Source organism: Sorex fumeus, unplaced genomic scaffold (genome assembly GCF_029834395.1).
Source record: "Sorex fumeus unplaced genomic scaffold, SorFum_2.1 ptg000007l, whole genome shotgun sequence".
Classification (NCBI taxonomy): Eukaryota; Metazoa; Chordata; class Mammalia; order Eulipotyphla; family Soricidae; genus Sorex; species Sorex fumeus.
Window position 1 is genome coordinate 21,256,556 of NW_026606064.1, and position 12,831 is coordinate 21,269,386.

At 53.3% G+C, this 12,831-nt stretch overlaps 1 protein-coding gene across 1 annotated transcript in view; it reads left to right on the plus strand.

Annotated features, from left to right (window-relative positions):
- Positions 1-1,488: 1,488 nt before the first annotated feature.
- ABTB2 (ankyrin repeat and BTB domain containing 2) overlaps positions 1,489-12,831 on the plus strand; it is a 194,354-nt gene continuing 183,011 nt past the window's right edge. Inside the window, exon 1 of the mRNA XM_056137219.1 lies at positions 1,489-2,852. Within this exon, the coding sequence (XP_055993194.1) occupies positions 1,970-2,852 (883 nt within the window). The 5' untranslated portion in view covers positions 1,489-1,969. The remainder of the gene's footprint in view (positions 2,853-12,831) is intronic.

Here is a 12,831-nt window from a genome sequence, read left to right on the forward strand (position 1 = left end):
CACCCTCGGGTACTCGCACCTCTAACAACAACAAAAAGATCGCCTTGACAGTAACTTCTAAGGAGATAAAGGAGAATTCAAGCCCTCCGCCCCCACCCCTTCTGCAAATGAATAGAATCCATAAACACAAGACGGGGCAGAGCAGAGAGCTCAAAGGGTTAGGTGCGTGCTTTGCATGCAGGAATCCCTGGTTCGATTCCGGCCCCACAAGTCTACCCAGCACCCGGGAGGTGTGGAGTGGGGGCGGGGGAGGGTCCCCGCTGTGAGAAGCGACCGAGGACGCCGTTGGGAGTAGCCCTGGAAATGCTGGTGTGCCGCCGCCACCCCCAAATTCCAATAACTATGAGATGAAGTTTAGGACTGGTTCGCAGGAGCCTTTCTCTCCGTATCTCCTCTCTGTTCTAAACGTTTGCATCTTTCAACAGCCAGGCGTTCTCTTCCATGTGCAGTTGGGCTCAACGCTTTCAAGCATCAGTGAAATCGTGATTGTAATTTTACCCTTTTCCCCCAGAAAATTGGATTAGCGTATCCACCCAGCCACTCGGCTTCCTGTCTCAGACTGCTTTCCCTGGGCTTACAGAGAATCCTTGTCCTGGTACTGTCACTTGGTACGGGGAGGGGGCTTGAAGCTCGCCCATACGTCTTGCATACAGCCCCCGGTTGTAGAAACGTTTCCCCATTCTTGCCAGCAGCAGCAGACCTACCTGAGAAAGGCAAGAGCCCTTTCAGAATCTGCTTAAAGTTAGGGCTGCCTCCCCCAGAAAACCGCGAGTATAATTGCCAGTGCCTGGGTGCACACGTTGGGGGTGGAGGGGAGTGGGGAGTCGCAGACCTCCTGGAGCCCAGCCTTGATCAGATTGCACGAAAGGAAATTCCTTTCTGGAACCTTGGAAGCAACGTAAAGAAAGCCGGACGGATCTGCGGAGACCAGCAAGCAAGCGGAGTCCACTTTTGAGTTTCATCTCGGGAAAACAGGAGGAGCTTGGCAGAAAGTCGAGCAAAAGAGGTGGAGTCCCCTCCCCCATTCTGCGCCCCCTACTCTCCAGCCCGGGACCGCGCTAGACTGGCTCAGTTTGCAAAGGGTTTCAAAGGTGGGGGGCTCTGTCAACGACCCAAAGCCTGAAACGTGGGAGGGGGGGCATAGAGGACCGCACGCCCGAGGCTTTTTACTTTAAATGAAATCCCTCTTTGAATCGTCCGCTGAGTCGGACGTTTCGAGCCCTCCTTTCCCCACCTCTCTCCCAGCTAGCTCTTAGGGCTCGGGCTCTCCTCCCCTCCTCCATCCACACCACCATCCACCCCTGCCGTTCCGCCCGGCTCGCGGCCTCCAGCCCCGCCTCCGCCCCGCAGGGTTTCACCGGGCGGCCGAGGAAAATCTGCATCCAGCCCGTCCTCCTTGGAGATGATTGGTGGAGCCCCTCCCGTCTCGGCCGGTGATTGGCGGGTCGCCCCGCTTATTTGCATGTCGGCGGCCGCGGGGTACCCAGCTGTGCGGGCGGCGGGCGCCGCGCAGAAGTTTGCCGAGCGCTCTCTGGCCGGCTGGTCCCGGACTCGCGCTGCGCTCCGAGCCGCCGCCGCCTCCTTGTCCGCCGGAGCCGCCCGATTCTCCCGGGATCCCCGCCTCCGTGGAGGACAGACGATCAGCTTTGAGGGGGATAGAGGGGGCCGAGGTGGGCGCGGAGAGGCCCGGTGACAGTGACAGCTTCGTTCCGAGCCGCCGGGCGCGTGGGGGACTCCGGCTCGTGCGTGGAATCGCGCGTCTATCTCCCCGGGGCCGCCGGGCGGGCGATGCGGCCGCCGAGCTTGGCGGCGCGCAGAGAAAGGAGGGCTCCCGGGAGAGCCTAGAGCTTTCTTTCTTTTCTTTTCTTTCTTTTTTTTTTTTATTTCTTCCCTCTTGGAGGGGGTGGGGAAGATAGCATGGAGCTGTGAGCGCCCGTCGCTCGGCGAAGCCGCTCCGGGCAGGCTCCCCATGGCCGGGACGTACAGCTCCACGCTCAAGACGCTGGAGGACTTGACCTTGGACTCCGGCTATGGGGCCGGGGACTCGTGTCGCTCGCTCAGCCTCTCGTCGTCCAAGTCCAACTCGCAGGCGCTCAACTCTTCGGCGCAGCAGCACCGCGGGGCGGCCTGGTGGTGCTACTCCGGCTCCATGAACAGCCGCCACAACAGCTGGGACACGGTGAACACGGTGCTGCCCGAGGACCCCGAAGTGGCCGACCTCTTCTCGCGCTGCCCGCGCCTCCCCGAGCTGGAGGAGTTCCCCTGGACCGAGGGAGACGTGGCCCGGGTGCTCCGCAAAGGCGCCGGCGGCCGGCGACCGCCCGCCTTCTCGGTGGAGGCGGTGAGGCGCCTGGCCGGGCTGCTCCGCCGGGCGCTCATCCGCGTGGCCCGCGAGGCGCAGCGCCTGAGCGTGCTGCATGCCAAGTGCACCCGCTTCGAGGTGCAGAGCGCCGTGCGCCTGGTGCACAGCTGGGCGCTGGCCGAGAGCTGCGCGCTGGCCGCCGTCAAGGCGCTGTCGCTGTACAGCATGAGCGCCGGCGACGGCCTGCGCCGGGGCAAGTCGGCGCGCTGCGGCCTCACCTTCTCCGTGGGCCGCTTCTTCCGCTGGATGGTGGACACCCGCATCTCGGTGCGCATCCACGAGTACGCGGCCATCTCGCTCACCGCCTGCATGGAGAACCTGGTGGAGGAGATCCGGGCCCGGGTGCTGGCCAGCCAGAGCCCCGACGGCGGAGGGGCCGCCGTTGGAGAGGTGTCTGCAGAGGCCCTGGAGATGGTCATCAACAATGATGCCGAGCTCTGGGGCGTGCTGCAGCCCTATGAGCATCTGATCTGCGGCAAGAACGCCAACGGTAAGCGCGCTGGGGGCGGGCGCCGGGGGCCGGGGGTGCTCCAAGGCCGAGCAACCCGACCGGGTGCGAGGGAGATCCCTCCTGGATCTACTGGGGGATGGGTGGGGGTGAGGGGTAGGGCTTGGGGCGATGCTGGCGGCGCTTCCCCAGTCTGGGAGAAAGCATTTGGTCTGATGGTGAAGTTGATTCAATGGCTCATGTCAGACAGTGCTCATCTGGTGACTGACTTTTAAAGGATAAAGTCGTGGTTGTGGTTGATATTTTACACCTTCATGTGTCTGACATTGTCATTTGGTGGGGAGAGGGGCTGTTCACTGATGAAGTCTCTTAGTCAAGCCTTGCTTGACTGGGTCTACCAGTTGCTGCTGTCCCCTCAACAGCTGGTAGATTGTATGGCTCTGACCCCGGATTTCCCCATCACTGTAGCAGTGGCCAGAACATCCACACTCGGAAACCTGAGACTTGGCAGGAGTGGGATGAAAGGCAGGAAGCCCAGGATGGGGACTGGGTGCCATTGCCTTGGGCTTTGCTGGGCGCCTTCATGGTGGAGAGGAGGACTTGGGGGTTTCTTAAACTCTGCACGTCCTGGGGTGGTGAAACTTAAATGATCAGACTCCCGGATCCCCTTCCTGAGAAGAAACCGCATTATTGACTCCCAGGGCCTGACCTTACAAGCTGTCACCCACCAAATGAGCAACTGATGAAAAAGCCGGTGTTATTATACAGCAGAGCCGTGTGGGCTTTCCTGAAAGTCAGGAAAAGCATCAAACCACAGAGGAGGAAGAGAAATGGCATGGGGGGATGGGCGGTGACCCCGTGTCAAATCTGGGAAAGGAACCATAGGGCAGTTGCTTTTCTCTGAAAGATGACATGGCTCCAGTGCCTAGGGGACAGACCATGTCTGACCTTCTCCCTGCTAAGGTGAGGGGGTGACATCCCTTCTACAGTGTCGCCTGCCAGACTCCCATTCCAGGAGTCAGCAACCCATGCATTATTTAGAGCGGTATGATGGCTTGACTTCTTTGCAGTCTGAAGGGAGGGCTAGTTGGGGGGAAGGCGTTCAATGGCAGATTAGTAGCCATGGAAGAGGCCATGTGGATTCTGGAAAAGGATAAAGGGAGGCAAACTTAAGCACATGGTTTAACATAATGATAAAATTGCCCGTAAGTAATGTGTCTATAGTTTTAGTGTTTTCCATATTAGCTTAAGTAGTCCTAGCAACACCATTGACTAAAGTACCCATAGAATTATATCTATTATATTGAGGAAATCAAGCAGTTAAATAATTTTCCCAGGATCACATAGAAACTAAGTGAAAAATTTCCAAAGCCTTGGAATTTGAAGCTAGGAAATCTCCAGGGTTCAAGCTTTCAGCCACAAGAGAAGGAATCGCTTTGTGCTATTAGCCCATTTTCCCAGGAGACTATTTGACACCTTGGGTCTTGCATTGAAGAGTGTCTGGGGGTATAGCCCACTTTGACACAGTGATTGGCTTCAGTTTTTACATTTCGGGCACTGCCTGTGATGGGAGAGCATTTGACTTTTAATTTGCCCTCAGAGTTGAGGTTTATACAGAATGTTGGCTGATGATGTCACCACTGATAATTGAGCTTTGGGACATTAATATTGGGACACTAATTCTAGGAAAGGAAGTGGAGGGCAGGGGTTTCCGTCACCCACTGGGGAGAGTCCAGAACAAAAGTACTGTATTTTAGGCAGAAGGGACACCTGACTGAGGATAAACATTATCCTCCCCCCCCCCCCCGCCCCGTCTCCCCACGGTTCCCCCAGGGATCCCTCCTCACTCCTTAGTCAGGGCCACAGTAAAGGTGCCCACCAAGTGTCCCCTTTGCTGAGACCCACTGCCTGACACATTTGTGAATACAAAACCACTTTTTTTCATTAATACAAACTGAGATAGGTAGGATGCCTTGGAAATGCAGAGGTGCCAGAAATTGCTGGAAAACAGGTGTCTTCCACCAAAGGGCTGATCCCAATGGGCCACTTTTTATCTGAGGTCTTCACTTCTTTGGTTTTCATCTTGGGTTGTTTTCACCCCAAGAACTGACCAGTCTGCTCCCCCAGAGCAGTCCTCTTAAGCCATGCTAATAGGAAGCCAGCTGGCTGGGTGACAGAAGGCAGAGCTCACTGCCCAGTGCAGGCAGGTACTCCTGGGCACTCCTTGCTCTCCAGGGACCTCTTGCTGGCTGGGGGAATGGGGCGGGGGGTGGGGGGAGGGCAGCATTCATGGGCCTGCTCATTTTTTATACATGAAATCCTGTGGGGTGGACTCCGTAAACAATAACTAGGCTGGCTTATTAAGTCTCTTTAGACAAAGCGAAATGAATGTTTAGGAGAGGAGCAATGAATTACTTATGACAGAAAGCTGCCTTCAGAAGGGATGGTGAGCTGCTCAGAGAAGAAATGGAGAGGTCCAGGCCTTTGTTATCCCCAAATAACCCCTAAGGTTTGTGCTGGCTCCCCTTCGCGGGGCTGAAGACCAAGCAGGGCTGAAGAACAAGCCAAGGGGGAGGTGGAGGAGGGGAAATGTCCACAGTCGGGAGGGGGTGAGTGCTGGTTTCTGTTCTCGTCCTGCTGGTCTTGCCTTAAATTATATATTTATTGTTGTGATGCTGGCTAATTATACAGCAGGGGCACATGCATTAGACTCTGCTATATAGGGCTCTTAAACTTTTAATGTCTTCCAACCAGGAATTTAAGGGCCCCCATCCATCTCTCCCTGTCCATTACTCAGAATGCTGAGCAGATAGGGCTTTGCTCAGCCGAGATGGATGATAAAAGTTCTGTAGTGTTTACAAAACACCATCTCAGCTTCCTACAGAAGTCAGAGCTCTCGATGACTTGGCTCCCTGGGTATTGATGTCTGTGTTCCCAGGACAATGTCATTAGGGGGTGGTATCTTTGAGACTTCCTGTGGGAGGGAGAGAAACCACTGCATCGTATAGCATTTCTGAACCTGGAGCTGGCAGAAAACAGAAACTTCTTCCTCCCACTCCCACAGCACCATCCTTTGATAGGAGTTTGAATCACATCTGAGTTTCCCCTTGGCCATTTTTATTATGAGGCAATGCAAGAGCATTCATGCCATCGGAGAACAACCTCTTGAATGTTGGGACTGAGATAAATAAATGGTAGGGTTTGGAGAATAATCTTGCTCCCTAGCACTCAGCAGGATGGACATGAGTGTCAAATTTGTATCGTGGTGAAGAACACAGAAAGCAAAATCATGAGGGTTTGAGACACACCTCTGCTATTTATATTAGTGACCTGGGGCAGATTTCTTCACCATTCTAAAGTCTCAGTTTTGTCATCTATCAATGGGGGCTAATAACAGTGTCTGAATCCCAAGGTTGGCATGTTGACCAGTCGTGCCAATGAGGTCATAGATGAGGTCAAAGACTTTTAGCACATAGTAAATGCTCAATAAATAAGAGCCATTCTGCCAACAAATATTTGTGAGCACCTTATGCCCGGCATCGTTAAAAGTGCTGCAGAAGGTCAGGGAGATGGCTCCACGGCTGGGGTACACGCTGTGCATACAGGAGTTCCAGGTTGGATCCGTAGCACTCCATGGTCCCACAGGAGTCTGCAGGAGCAAGCCCTGAGCACTGCTAGGTGTGGCCCCAAAACAAAAACAAGTGCTGCAGATTAAGTGGTGAAGCGAGAGAGAGCCCTCCTCAGGAAGCTTACAAACTAGTGAAGAAGACGAGAAAAAGTAATCCAGTAGAAGTGTACTATTAGAGTAAGTGTTCATTTGTTCATTTTAAAAAGAGAAGGTAAGGGGCTGGAGTGATAGTACAGCGGGAGGGTGTTTGCCTTGCACGCAGCTGACCCTGGTTCAATCTCTGGGATCGCATATGGTCCCCTGAGCAATGCTAAGAGTAATTCCTGAGTGCAGAGACAGAAGTAACCCCTGAGCATCTCTGGGTCTGACAGAGAGAGAGAGAGAGAGAGAGAGAGAGAGAGAGAGAGAGAGAGAGAGAAGAGACAGACAGACAGAGAAATAGCATAATGATGGGGCTAATTTATTTGTTTATTTTTGGTTCATTATTGTGCTTATTTTTTTGGTGCCAGAGAAAGGCTTCCCTCTCTGAGACATGATCCCTACCAAGATAGGGCACATTTAAATAACAGCTGAGGGGCTAAAGAGATAGTACAGTGGGATGGGCGCTTACCTTGCATGCACTGATCTAGATTTGATTCTGGCACCCCCTACGTAGTTCCCTGAGCACTGCCAGGTGTGATCCAAAACTCCCAAATAAATAACAGCTAAGGTAGGTCACCTGAGGTTTCACTAGTAATGGGCAATTTTATCAGTTCCACCATTATCTAAGGATGTCTAGGAACGAGATAGTGACTGAGGACTTTTCTGAATCATTCAGTTAATCTGCCCAGCAAGGCAAGCCTCATCTGCCAGGAAGTAAGAGGGTTTTTCTTACAGGGGGATGCAAACCCTCTGAGCTGTCTGATTCCTTCAGTCAGGGGATTAGAGGTTGGATTTCCACAGAGATAAACAACTAAAGGAGCAAGGGTTAATTGAATTGCTAGTCCCTGCTTAATCGGTTTCCACTCCACTCAGAGGGAGGAGGACAGCCTCTCTTTCACATTGTATAGCTGGAAGAATGGAAACCAAGCAAGATCTGGAGCTGCAAATTCCCCTCTTTCTCTTGGACCGTGAAGAAACAGCAATCCTAGCCTAAGGAGAGGAGCAAGGTGGAGTTCTATTTCCCCCAAAAGCTTTAACCTCATCCCATGGCCTGGCCCCCAGCTCCATCCCCACCTACACCTTCACCTTCAAATCTGTAGGTGGAAGAACCACCTGTCCCTGTTTCCACGGCTTCCCAGAGTCATATCTTCAGTCCTTTCCTGCTCTCATCTGTCTCTGCCACCGAGCTCTGGGCTCCCAGGCATCTGCGTCCCCTGCATCTTACCAGCTTGTTCCCTACATCTATGAGGGACACGATGGCTCTCATGCCACCCAATGATGGATTCCAGATATTTCATTTGAATTCCTTTGACACCTTGGATGAACCTGCCCCAGTTTCTACAATGGCAGAGAATGTCTAGTCGTTTTCGAGGAAGAGTGGTAGTGTTTGAGGGCTACCCAAAGCTTAGGGACATCGATCAACCTTTTGACACCTTCATTTCTATGAGGGTTTCCCAGGCCAGCTGTGAGGGGATGGGATTTGGGGGGTACAGAGTTCCTGCAGTGCCCACTCCCCAGAGTGAGGATTCTGAGGCACAAATCTAACAGGCAACAGATAACCCAAGAGACGGTTGAACTGAAAGGCAGGGAGAACATTTCCCTTAAGACCATCAATACCATGGCCAGAGAGGTAATGAAGTGGGGTTCTATCCCAGGCATCACATATGGTCTATGAGTGATCCCTGAGCACAGCTGAGTGTGCCGCCCTCCTCTCCAAAGAACATCAATACCAAACTTCCACTTGCCTGTGGAGTTACCTGAAGGACAATCTCTGTGGGTTTCATACGCTTGGAAGATGTCACAATTGTACCCATCCCCGCCTGCCTCCAGTTGGAAGAGGGCACCAAGCCAAGGGATGCAAATACGTCCCAGGTATGAAATCAGCCAGGGACAGGTTGCTGAGACCCCTAAAGCTGCTCCTTGTCCGATGTACTACCGGTACCTGCCCTTTTCCAGAGAGGACAGCAGGTGAAGGAGGAACGCTTTAGTGCCTGTGGCTGTGATCATAGGCCTGACCTCTGTGATCGGGCACCTCGTAAACCCCTCACTGCATGGGTCACCCTGTTCTAGAATGTTCTCAGCTGTCACAACTTGTGGCTGGGTGCTTACTGGGCTGGGTCCCAAAACTGTCTCACTCCAGCCCCAGCCCTGTGCTTTTTCTACGTAGCATCATTGAAACAAAGGGGACAAGGTGTGTGTCTGTGGCCTGTCGCCTCTATGACAGGGGTCAAACTAGTGTCAACAGAGGTGCGTCTCCCAGACCCTGTTCGTGAATGGCAGTCGGCCATGCCTGCACATTGGCACCCTCTAGACGATGATGTTGTTCCATCACTCTTCATGAACGATGCCTGTTGATGGTCCCACTGTCCCCTGCAGGTGCCACGGAGCCAAGGAAGCCATTACTGCTGCTCTTGCAGAGGCAGGAAGTGCTGTGGCCTAGGGATGTTTTTGCAAGTGTCAGCCGCCTGGTGATGGATAAGCTCGACCCAGTTAAAAACCATTAAGTGCCTTTGTTGTTCTCATCTTTCAGAAGGCGGGGGTAGCTCAGGGAGGGTACAGAGTGCTTGCTGGAGGGGAAGGCCCCCAGCGAGTCTGTGTCCAGGTCCCTGGTTTCAGGGAGTCAGTGGGCAGAAGTGTCTTTCTGAAGGATGGTTTGAGTTCCTTGGAGTCTGTCCGCCTCGCGGCCTGGCTGCTCTGAGGTCTCTGTGCCAGAAAGAATTCGGGTGTTCAAGACCTGAAAGGCTTTGGCTCGCCAGTCTGGATCGGGCGCCTGTCTTCAAGGCTCTGCTTCCTCTGCTGTCACAGAAGGGGCTGGCGAGGGGCTGGAGAGATGGTACAAGGGATAGGCATTTGCCTTGCACACACCTTACCTTTACACCCTGGCACCACCTGTGGTACCCTGAATAATTGCCAGCTTCCTGAGCACAGAGCCAGGAGTAAGCCCTGAGCACTACTGAGTGGGACCCAAAAACCAAACCAACCCCTCCCAAAATAGCCTAATGATTTTGCCACTTCGGTGGTAACTTGGAGCCACGTGACTAGTTGGGAGTGGGGGAATGGGAACAAACGCCTTTTTTTCCCTTGCTTTTTTGCTTTTTGGGTCACACCCGGTGATGTACAGGGGTACTCCTGGCTCTGCATTCAGGAATTACTCCTGGCATGCTCAGGGGACCATATGGGATGCTGGGAATTGAACCCGGGTCGGCCACGTGCAAGGCCCTACCTGCTGTACTATCACTCCAGCCCCAGATTGGGAACAAGTTTAAGGAAAAGTCAAGTCAGTCAGAGAAAGGCCATACCCGCCTCATTTGTCTACACCACAGGGAGCACCCAGGACCTGGGAAGTAGCCAGGACAGGGCAGGGCTGACCTTGTCTGTCAGGGAGCTAAGAGGGGAATGAGGGGGAGAGTGAGGGGTGGAAACAAAATGCCCTCCTGGGTCCATCCTTACAAAGACCATGTAGTGGCTGCGTTCAGAGAGCCCCAGAGGGATAGCTGAGAGCCCCCTGGGGTGGGAGCTGTCTTCCTTATCACTCTCTCATTCCATCCTGCAGCCCCTCTCTCTACCAGGGACCCTAATGTCCCTCCTAGACAGTAGGGGCCTTGAATCATTGGGTGGCTGCAGCATTTCAAGGGGACAGACGTGACCTGGTTGGGCGGGAGGAAGCCAGGGATGGCCCTGTGGGCATCCGAGTTGTGGTGGGGGAGCGAAGAGTTGCCGTGGCACCTTCCAGACAGAGGTTACAGTGGGTGCACAGGCCCAGAAGCCCGGCGTGTGCATCAGCGCAGGCAGCAAGCGCCCCACTTGGCTGCGAGGTTGATGTGCGTATCGAGGAGGAGCAAGGCCGTTAACACAGTTCCAGGGAAAAACGCTCCCACAGCTTTTATCCAGATGTGACGGAGCCTGCCAGAGTCAGGAAGAGAGTTTTCCAAAACTTATTTTTATAATTCAGAGATCGAGTCCGGCTGCTCCCCAGCGTCTCTTCACCCCAGCCCCAGACCTCCCATTCCCCGGCCCGGAGACTGAGAGCTTGGCCTCACACACGCACTCGGCCGCCGTACTCGCCAGCCTGAGGAGTGGAAGGAGGCTCAGATGGAGCGAGCTGGGGCCGAGAAGGCTGGAAGAACAAGGTTTCTCCCGGCCTAGAGGCCTCTGGCGACTTCTGTGGGCTGGAAGAGAGCATTTCAGGCCAGCCCACTCCCGGTATGGAATGGAAAGCCAGGCTAGTAAACTTGGGATCGGAGGCCACTGGCGTGTGCCTTTTGCCAAGGAAGGGTTCTCTAATGCAGAGATGCAGCGGGACTGGAAAAGAAGCAGATAAGAGGGTCCTAGAACTTTCTCCAACTTGCTGTGTTCCACATCTAATTTTAGAGCTACTTTCACTGGGGGAAAGTAGCAGCTCATTTCTCAGAAAGGTTAGTGACTTTCTCATTCTTGGCCAAGGTATTTCCCGAGCATTGATGATAAAGATGTCAGTGGTGTTGGGGTCAGAGCAGTGGTACAGCAGATAGGCCGTTTGCCTTGCATGTGGTCCACCTGGGCTCGATCCCTAGCCTCCCATATGGTCCCCAGAGCCCACCAAGCTAATTTCTGCATATAGAGCCAGGAATAACTCCTATCACCTAGTATGGCCCCCAAACATAAACAGTCAAAAAAGAAAATTTCTGTAATGTGAAATATGTAATCTTGAAGATTCTTCTTGCTTGGTGCCACCCTGATCTGAATCCTCAGGGGCAGCTGGGTTCCTTTAATGATAATAAAAAATCAGGGAGTTGGAGCAGGTACAGTGGGTAGGGCATTCGCCTTGCACACGGCCGGCCCAGGTTCTATCCCTGGCACTATAAGTGGTTCCCTGAGCTTGCTAGGAGTGATCCCTGAGAGCAAAACCAGGAATATCTCCTGAGCATATGAGGGAGTGTCCCCCCAAACCAAATTTTTTTTTAAAAAGAATAAAACATGACCATCAGCCAAGGCTGAGCTAATTGTGCTGGTCTCAGTCCTTTTCCTGATCCCCTTGCTAGGAGGAATTTTCTTGACACCAAGAGAACGTTTTGTACAAATATATGTATGACGGGTTGTATTTAATGATTTGGTACCCATAGTTTGCTTCCTAAAAGGGAGCTGAGTGGGTCAGGCCATCGATGGGATAGGTGACCTGGAAATACAGAGGTGCAAGGTTAAGGGCTGAGGGCGACAACTAGGACCTCAAAGAGTGGGAAATGGGCTTTTCTGAGACCAAAATACAGCCCTAAAATTGAAGCCAAGACTTTTGTTGCAAACGTTTAACAAGATTTCTAGTCTGGACTTTTTATTTACTTTTTATTTGATTATGTATGTGTATATGGGGGGGGGGGGGTGTCACAAGCCGTGGTGCTTGAAGACTATCCCAGTCATATGCCTGGGGGTCATCCCAGTGCCAGGGACATGCCAGGGACTAGGTGCAAAAGACATGCTTAAGCCCATTCAGCCGCTCTCTCTCCATCCCTCGGTCTGCGCCTTCCAAGTTCTGAGAGCTGGTGTTTGCTGGGAGGCAGGAAGGGTCGTACTCACACACTCCAGCAAGCAAGACTCATGCACTGAGTGAGCCAGCATGCAGGGGGCTCAGACGGTCCAGCCCAGAGAGCTCAGGATTGGGATCCAGAAAATTCTGGGCTGGAGCTTGGCCTCTCTGTGACCTGGAATGAGTCACTCCCTTTCCTCAACTCTTTGTTTCCTGGTTCGGGGTGTGAAGTTGTTGGCCTAAATTCTCCACGGACCCTGTTGTCTCTCCCTGTTGTCTCTGGACTGTTTCTGCACCCCACACAGTCCCTGTAAAATCTTTTTTTTTTTTTTTAATGTCCTGGCCCAGGCAGGCCGGCACAGCACTGAGATCTGGTACATTGGACTGGACAGAGCCAGGTTTGCTGCCTGCCTCCCCAGCCTCGGGTATTTATAGCTGGGGAATGGCAGGGGGAAAACTTGAAATCCGCTACACCCTTCTCTATGCTCCGTGGGACAGTGCAGGCATTGTGAGGAATTTCGAAGGCAGGGCAGTCTAATCCAGCAAGATATTTTTAAAGACTGTGCGTTGCAGTTGGCAGGGCTGGGTTTTCAGAGAGGAGAAAAAGTGAGGGTTGCTGAGCATGACTGGCCACCAGGAATTTTGAAGCTGAGATGTGGAGCTTGGGGTTTGGATTCTGAACCCAGGTGTACTTCCCAGTCACAGACTTTAGGCGGATTCAGAGAGGCCAGCAGGAGAGGCTTGGCACCATC